Consider the following 8,173-nt stretch of genomic DNA (forward strand, 5'->3'; position numbering starts at 1 on the left):
CCAAACTGGATGTATGTCTGCCTGGTTTACGAAACAACTTAATACGCTAGCTCTTAGCAACCGCCCTACAATCTTAAGAAATTCACACGGAACCTGAGGCCCGTTGAGGTCCAAAGATACACAGTTAGTGAACAGCAGGCTGGAAATTCTAAAGGGTCTTCAAACTGACCCGCGGGCCAAATCCAGCCTTTATCCTGTTTTGTAGGACTTGTGAACACGTTTTACATTTTTAAATGAAAAATATCAAAAGAAGAATATTTCACGACAGGTGAAAATTACTGGAAATTAAAACTTTAGTATCCAGCAATAAAGTTTTATTGTATCGTATCCATGCTCGCTTATATGTTGTCTATGGCTGCTTTTGTCCTGTTGGCAGAATTGAGCAGTTGCAACAGAGGCCTTATGGCCCTCAAAGTCTAAAATATTATCTGACCCTTTACAGAAAAGGTTTGCAGTGCCCTGCTCTAATCCATAACTGTCAACCTACAGTTCCTCCAGCCTCACCCACACCCTGCTCCTGTGCAAAAGTCAGAAGGAGCAGACTTAGGGTGCATTGCCTGCTGATAGCACCAGTTTCTGTTCCTGTTTACAAAGATGTAGTATCCTGGTCTCTGACTGCTTCAAAAACAGAAAAGAAATTTCTTCAATATCCATCCAGGCTTCCTTTGGTAACCTTTAACCTACTGGTTGGATCAACACATTCCAAAACTTGCTATTATAAGACACAAAGGGGATAGTTTCTATAAAAGCATATCTTTGCAAGTTCCACTAGAAACCAAGTAATTTTACTGTTCCAGATTTTGTTGTACAAAGTGTTTTCTTGATAGTATTGCCTACATTGGTCTCCCGGACCCCAAGAAACTCACTTCACCTTCACTTTTCCAGCCTCCACTTCACACTGCCCTCAGAATGACTTTCCTTTGCCACTGCTCTGCTTGAAATCTTTCAATTGGCTCCTTATGGCTGTGTTGCCAGAATTCACACTTCTTTTCTTGCAGATAAGACGCTTCATGACCTAAAGTGGGAGAGAGGGAGGTCCTCTGCTTTCCACGTTCCACATTAGAAGTAGCTGTGGCATCCCAGTTTTGCACACACCCCATTCCATGTCTCTCCTTCATGCCTTAGAGCGTGCTGGTCCCTCTGCTGGGAAAACCCTGCCCCATTTGCTGGGCTATTTCAAGAATCAGCTAAGACATAACTGAAGTCTTCCTTAGTCTCTTACAGATCCTCTTCTTGGAGGTTCATTGTTTCTCTGAGCTCTCATTACACCTTGTTGACCTCTACCACGGCCCTTACTATATGACATTTAAATTATTGGCACATGTGTTTGTTTCCTTAACCTGACCATGAGCTCTTCAAGGACAGGGCAGGGTTCAAGGTCAAGGACCATGTCTCAGTCATCTTTAGATCCACAGTATACACAGCAGTGAATGCCAGGCACACAGTGGATACTCAGTATATACTACTTCTTGAATTGCACTGAACACTAATGAAATGAACACTGGTAGATTAAGCAGCTCAGACTGCCATAACAAAATACCACAGACTGGGTGGCTTACACAACAGAAATTTATTTTCTGCAGGTTGGAAGTTGAAGATCAAGGTGCCAACAAGTTTGGTTTTTCCTGAGGCCTTTCTCCTTTGCTGGCAGATGGCAACTTTCTAGCCATGTCCTTTTTTTTGGTGCTCGTGTGGAGTGAGAGATCTGGTATCTCATCCTCTTCTTATAAGGACGCTAGTCCTAGTGGATTAGGGTCCTTTCCTTATGACCTCATTTAACCTTAATCCTATCTCCAAATAAAGTCACAATTGGGATTAAGACTTCAACCTGTGAATTTGGGGGGCACCCAGTTCAGTCCATAACAACTGGTGAACTTGAATTTAGAAGATAGGGCCTCAGGTACTGACGTTACCTGAACCTAGTTGAGTGCTTTCGGGCAGCCAGTCCGTTATCCTCTAGGAGCCTTAACTTCTCTATGTATGACATGTGACAGATTTTATGGCGTTGTTGAGAGACTGAAATGAGATCCTGGCTGGAGGACACTTTACAGAGTGTAAGTTCCTACACAATAATGCCTTAATTATTCCTTCTACAAATATATCATCTTGCAGTTTACAATGTGATTTTAAAAACATTATATCATTCAACATACATGTAAGGAATTATTCTTTTTATTATTCCTGCAGGAATACCTAAAAGGGAAGTTTGTTTATGTTCATACCCATAAGTCCTAGTTGCAGAGAGGATTCAAGGCAGCTTCTGATGAAAACTCTCGCGCATGAAACGGCATTACCTATGACTTCTCACAGAGGCTGCAGAAAAGGCCCAGGATGCTGTTGAAGAAATGAATGACTACGAGGAAAATCTGGAGGAGGCTGACGCACAGAAGGGTGGAGAAGAAGGACACGTGCCAAACAACAGCTTTAGAAGGCTCCAGGCAGCCAGAGTTCCAGAGTGAATGGTCATACAAATAATTCCTATCCCAAAATATAAGGAGACCAGAAGTTGAGGAATAAGTAAGAAAAGACAAATAAGCAATCTCAATAGAAAACTGGGGCCTCGCCCACCTCAGGTCTTAGTTCTAGACTCTTTAGGGTGACTATTGCTGTATTTGCAATTTCTGAGCTTCAGAGGAGTGAAATGCTAGAATGCATCACCAAAAGGAGATTGTAGTCCATCTCTCTTTCTCCCTCCCTCCCTCTCAGAAAAGGCTGCAAATTCGTCCAAGTCTCCATCCATTTACCTGTTATGCATGTCTTTGAATGGGTAACCATATTTCCAAGTTTGCGTCTGATTGAAGGATGAGACATCAAACATACAAAAAGGACCATCTTTCAGGGCTACTCCAGAAGTGACAAAGCAAATCAAGGCTCCAAGCAAAGCCAGGCCACTTGAAAACAGAGCAGTGAGCATCTGTAGAGGGAGAAAAGAAACAGTAAGCCTAAGATGGCATCATGACTAGGTGACTTGTGGGGCCATCCGGACAAGTCTAACTTCTCTGGTGTTCAGGCTTTCTCCCATTATATCCATGGGGCTACTCCTACCCACGGCCCCTCCTTTAAAGCTTAACCAAGGTAAGGTGGCTGATGAGGGGTCAGTTGGTAGGGCTAGGAAAGGGTGGGAGAAGAAGAACTGAGAAGGAGGAAACACTGGCACTTGAACCTGGACCTCCCTGATTCAGAAGGCTTTTCAGAGCTTCTCAGCAGGTTGGCATCAGAAATTTTAAAGCTTAGATTGCAGTTATTCAGCCTATAGGTTAAAAGGTCAGAATGGTTATCACATGCACACTTCTGACTCTTTTAAGGGAAAGCTGTATTTTCTAAAATATCCAAGCTCCTATCCCTGATTCCTGTCTTTCTCAAATCAAGCATGGAAGAAAGATAGGAAAGAAAGGAAGAAAGGAGACAGAGACAGAGGGAGGGAAATTACAGTCAACTCTGAAATGACACTAATTCTTTCACTGTACCTCTCTAGTCGGTGCACCACCCACCCACCCCTCCCTCCGAAAAGATAACAATGAGTTTATTTTCTTGGCAGAGTTCTCCTTTGCTTCCAAATTGGCTTCTTTCCCAGGATACTAGATGTCTTTCTCCCTTCCAAAGAATACATAATTTTAAATAAAACATATAAATAGTTTTTAATCAGAACTATAGAGTCATTTCCCCACTAATGTCAAGCTGGTTTGGAACTTAGGAGGACACAGAGAAAGGTGCACACTAAGTTTTGGCTCATAGTTAAAAGATTCAAGATGAATTAGTCTGATGTAAGCTTAGGACAGTGATTCTCAAAATGTGGTCCCAGTGCCAGCAGCGTCACATCACCTGGAAACTTGTTAGCAATGCAGATTTGTTGCTCTACCCCAGACCTACTGAATCAGAAACTGGTAGTAGGGCCCAGCAATCTGTGTTTTAACAAACCCTGCAGGGATTCTGATACATACTCAGGTCTGAAACCACCTGTCTAGGGGAAAAACAGACATGCCTGAGAACAGATCATGAATGAAATGTGTGGGTGTTTATATTTAATTCTTTAAAATGTCATTCTGACTCAGTGAGTAGGATTTCCAATACATGGGCTGCAGATAGCAAAGCAAGCCGCGGAGTTACTGTAAGGGGGCCACAGTTTCATGCATCTGAGATTGAATAAGCAATATAGTGTGTAAGCAAACTGAGAGCTTTCAAATGTGTGTATAGATGACGCTGTAATTAATAAAGAGCAGATTTATTCTGGGCTGCAGTTTCATTATCTGTAAAATGGAAAGATCAGACCAGAATCTAGTCATTAGATGATCTTGGGAGAACCTTCCAGCTCTAAGAACATTTAAGCAAAAATTTTCTTTCATTAATTTTCTATCATTAATACCTGATTACAATGTACATAACTCATGTCCATATTGTTCAACTGGCTAAAAAATAAAAATAACAGTTTCTCACATTTGTATCAACATTTATAGTTCATTACATTTATGGTTTATTATATAATGGGATCATTGACTTGATCCTGTTAACTCCCATTTTACAGGTGGGGACCTGAGGCTCAGAAAGGTTAAGCAACTTGCCTAAGAGCTTAGGGAGATTAAGGGGCATGGTCAGAACCTGACATCAAACCCGAAGACCAAAATTGCCTTTTTACTACTTAGGTCTAAAGAAACAGAATGTGGGAAATCCTAGGTATTAGAAGAGTGGAATCTGGTGCTTACACTTTGGCAGGGCCCACTCTTACTGAAGCATCCATATCTCCACCCCATCAAGGAAATGAGGGTAGCTGCAGTGAGTACCTGGGAGAGGAGAGAAAAATGGTAAGAAGAGACTAGGCAATTTACATTTTAGCTGCCACCTGTGGCTATTGAGATAGCCACACATGGACTTGATTATCCTATCTTTCTCAGCAAGTTTGGCTTTGACTGTCAGGACCCAATTTTGGATGGCTAGCCTGATGTCACTCTGATCTGACTCTAAATGTTGTCTGATCTGACAACATTCACACCCATTCTGCCTAGTCCAAAATTCAACAACTGTGACAAGTCGTCCTAGAATCTTCTACCACTTGGAGTTGCTATAGACTCAAGACCAGCTTGTTACATCAAACCTTTTTGCAAGGAATCAAAACACTCCTTCCCCACCACCACCCTGCTCCACCCCTGGAGGGCACTTAGGGAGTTCATACCCAGGGAACCCGGGACACTTACCATGAGGCCTCCTCCCCAGAGTCCAGAGCCCAGCATGGCATGCCTGCCAATGAGGCCCCTCCACAGGTAGGTTACATCCCAGTTAGGAAAGAGGAGCGCCACGTTGGCCCCAGCAGCAACCAGAGCTGTAGTACTGAGGCTCAGCCCCAGGATGCGGGAGCAGGTCTGTGAACATCTCATCATGCAGGGAGACAACTGTGTCCTAGAACCAACAGAAGGAAGGTCATGATAGTTCTGCTGCTGAAATCATGGGGTGAGGGAAACAGACTTATAGATGCTGTCACCTCCCAGGGTCAGATCAAGAAGAGCCAAGGAACTTGCTTAAAAACTCTATCTCTTATAAATATTCCCCAATCAATAGAATTTAATTGTTCCATTTTCTGCCAACTCACACACACACACACACACACACACACACACACACACACTTCATCCCTTCATATTTTGTTTGTACCTCTATTACTGCCAGTGATTATTTCTATTTGGTACAGAAAAACAAATTTTTAAAAGTGTCATCCTTACTCTTTAAAAATGGCATTTTAAAGATGTCCACTCTCACAATTTCCATTCAACATTGTATAGGAGGTCCTTTGCAGTGCAATAAGAAAATAAAAAGAAGCAAAAGCTATATAGATAGGAAAGAAAGAAGTGAGAATTATCATTGCTCACAAGTAATATTGTGAGTAATTGTCTATGTAGAAGATCCTAAGGAATCTATTTTAAAAAGTACTAGAACCGACAAGTGAGTTAAGCAAAGTCACAGAATAAAAAATTGATATACAAAAATTCTATTGTGTTCTATTGTATACACAATCAATGATAAATTGTGAAAATTAAAAGATACCATTTACAATAGCATAAATATAGAAAATGCTTATGGATAAATTTAATAAAATATGTGCAAGACCTGTACACTAAAAATTACAAAACATTGCTGAAAAAAATTAAAGAAAACCTAAATAAATAGAGAGATATACCACATTCATGGATGAAAAGACTCAGTATCATTAACATGTCGATTCTCTCTAAATTGATGCATAGATTCAGTGCAATCTCAGTCAGAATCCCAGCAGGATTTTGTTGTAGAAATTGAGAAGCTGAATCTAAATTTATATGGAAATGCGAAGGACCTAGATTAGCCAAAACAATTTCAAAAAAGAAAAACAAAGTTGGAGGACTTCTTCATCATGTGATTTTAGGATATTATAAAGCTACAGTAATCAATACGGTAAAGAAATACATATAAAGACATACAGACCAACGGAACAGACTAGAGAGTTCAGCAATACACCTACACACAAATGATCAAATTATTTTTGAAAAAGACGGTATGTCAGTTGGAAAAGGATAATCTCTTCAACAAATGGTGCTGGAGCAATCCATATGCAAAACAGAAAAATAGATACTTTGACTATTACTGCAATCCATATTCAATAACTAAGCAGGACACCTGTAGGGTAACAGTTTGTGATGCAAGTGCACGTCTGAGCAGCCTCCCTCCCCAGACTGTCCTGTCACTGAGTGCGGGGTTGTCAGTGTGTCCCAGTGTTGGAGAGAATTAACCAATCAAGGGTGTTAGCAAGTTACGACTTTAACCCACACCCCTCCCACATGACTGACGTTTTCTCAGGAGCCCAAATGAGTACTGGTGTGTAGTTGGACTTTCAAACATGCTCTCTAGACCACAGGAAGGGAGAAGCTTTTGTTCAGAAACACTTTCAGCAGCCTTCAAACCATTCCACCTCTGAGTAAGACCTGTTTCCATACAGATCACCAAAATAACATCCCCCTGACAATCTCTTCTCTGGAAATTTCTCCTATCAGGAAAGAGTTTTAGAAGGGAAACTAAAAATTACGGACATGAGAGGAAAAACCCACGAAATTGAGCATGGCCTTTGGAAGAGTGGAATGCAGAGAATCCTGGCTGTCACACTGATCTTACACCAAAAGCACTTGCTGTGCTGCTCCAGCCAGGAGGCCTGGCACTTAGTTTGAATTTCACTTCCTCTTCCTGACTTTGTTTCCCTAGAAATCATAACACTCTGAGAAATGCTTTCCAAAATGTGAGCTAGGAGATTGGCAAAGAGGTTGGCTAATTTGATATCCGAAGAGACAAGCAGGAATGATAAGGTAAAACCTTATTAAAACCAGGCTTTAGGGGAGGCCATATTCCAACCTGAGATCATGGCTGGGTGAACAAATCATCAGCTAGCTGTCTGGGCAACAATATAAGTGAGATGAGAAGGAATCGAAAATTCTCTGTGTGTCTATCTACCTTACTCATCATCTAGCCAGGTTTTTCTTTCATTTTCCTCATGAACAGCAAAATATTTATTAAATGACCACTTTCTGCCAGGCAATATGCTAGGGGTTGGGATAGAATGGTGAATCAGATACAGTCTCTTCCCTTGAGGAACTTAAAGGCTGGTAACAATCAAGTCCTGAGCAGAGGGATCAGATTTAAGGTGTAATGGAAGCACACAGAGGGACCCTAATCTTGTCCTGCAGACTCAAGGTAAAACCTCCTGGACAAAGTGCTATGCGAGCTAAAACTTAAATGACAACAGGCATGAGACAGGCAAAGCTGGGAAGGGAAAAGTATTCTAAGCATGTATATAGGTCTGAAGTTGATAGACGGAGGCGAAAAGAAGTAAAAAAAATCACCTGAAGTCACAGAGCTGCTCAGTGGCAGAGCCAGGGCTCACCTGAGTGGAAGTTCGTGCTAGGCTGTATTGTTCCCTGGCCATTACCTCACTGGGCCCTTTCATCTGTGCTTACCTGCATCCGTCGGCAAGAGTCGAGATGCGAGAGAAAGAACCTGGAGAAGCCTCTGTCTTCAGAAGAGTGGGCCAGCACTCCTGCAAGTGCCAGCTGGGACTCCTGCAGGGCTGGACCTTGGGGCTACTTTTGCAGGACCCTTGAGGAGGGCCAGGGAGACTCTGAATATATGTAGAGGTCACCAATGCGAATGTGTGTGCATGCGC

General features: G+C 41.9%; 1 protein-coding gene across 1 annotated transcript; it reads right to left on the reverse strand.

Moving 5' to 3' along the window:
• Positions 1-2,294: 2,294 nt before the first annotated feature.
• On the reverse strand, positions 2,295-5,372 carry TM4SF19 (transmembrane 4 L six family member 19; the record flags this gene model as incomplete). Its single annotated transcript, XM_081072615.1, has 4 exons — positions 2,295-2,478; positions 2,745-2,914; positions 4,701-4,778; positions 5,190-5,372. The coding sequence occupies 4 exons, from the start codon at positions 5,370-5,372 to the stop codon at positions 2,295-2,297; spliced, it is 615 nt and encodes a 204-aa protein (XP_080928741.1).
• Between the last annotated feature and the right edge of the window lie 2,801 nt (positions 5,373-8,173).

Source organism: Rhinolophus hipposideros (assembly GCF_964194185.1).
Source record: "Rhinolophus hipposideros genome assembly, chromosome: 2".
In the NCBI taxonomy this organism is placed as follows: Eukaryota; Metazoa; Chordata; class Mammalia; order Chiroptera; family Rhinolophidae; genus Rhinolophus; species Rhinolophus hipposideros.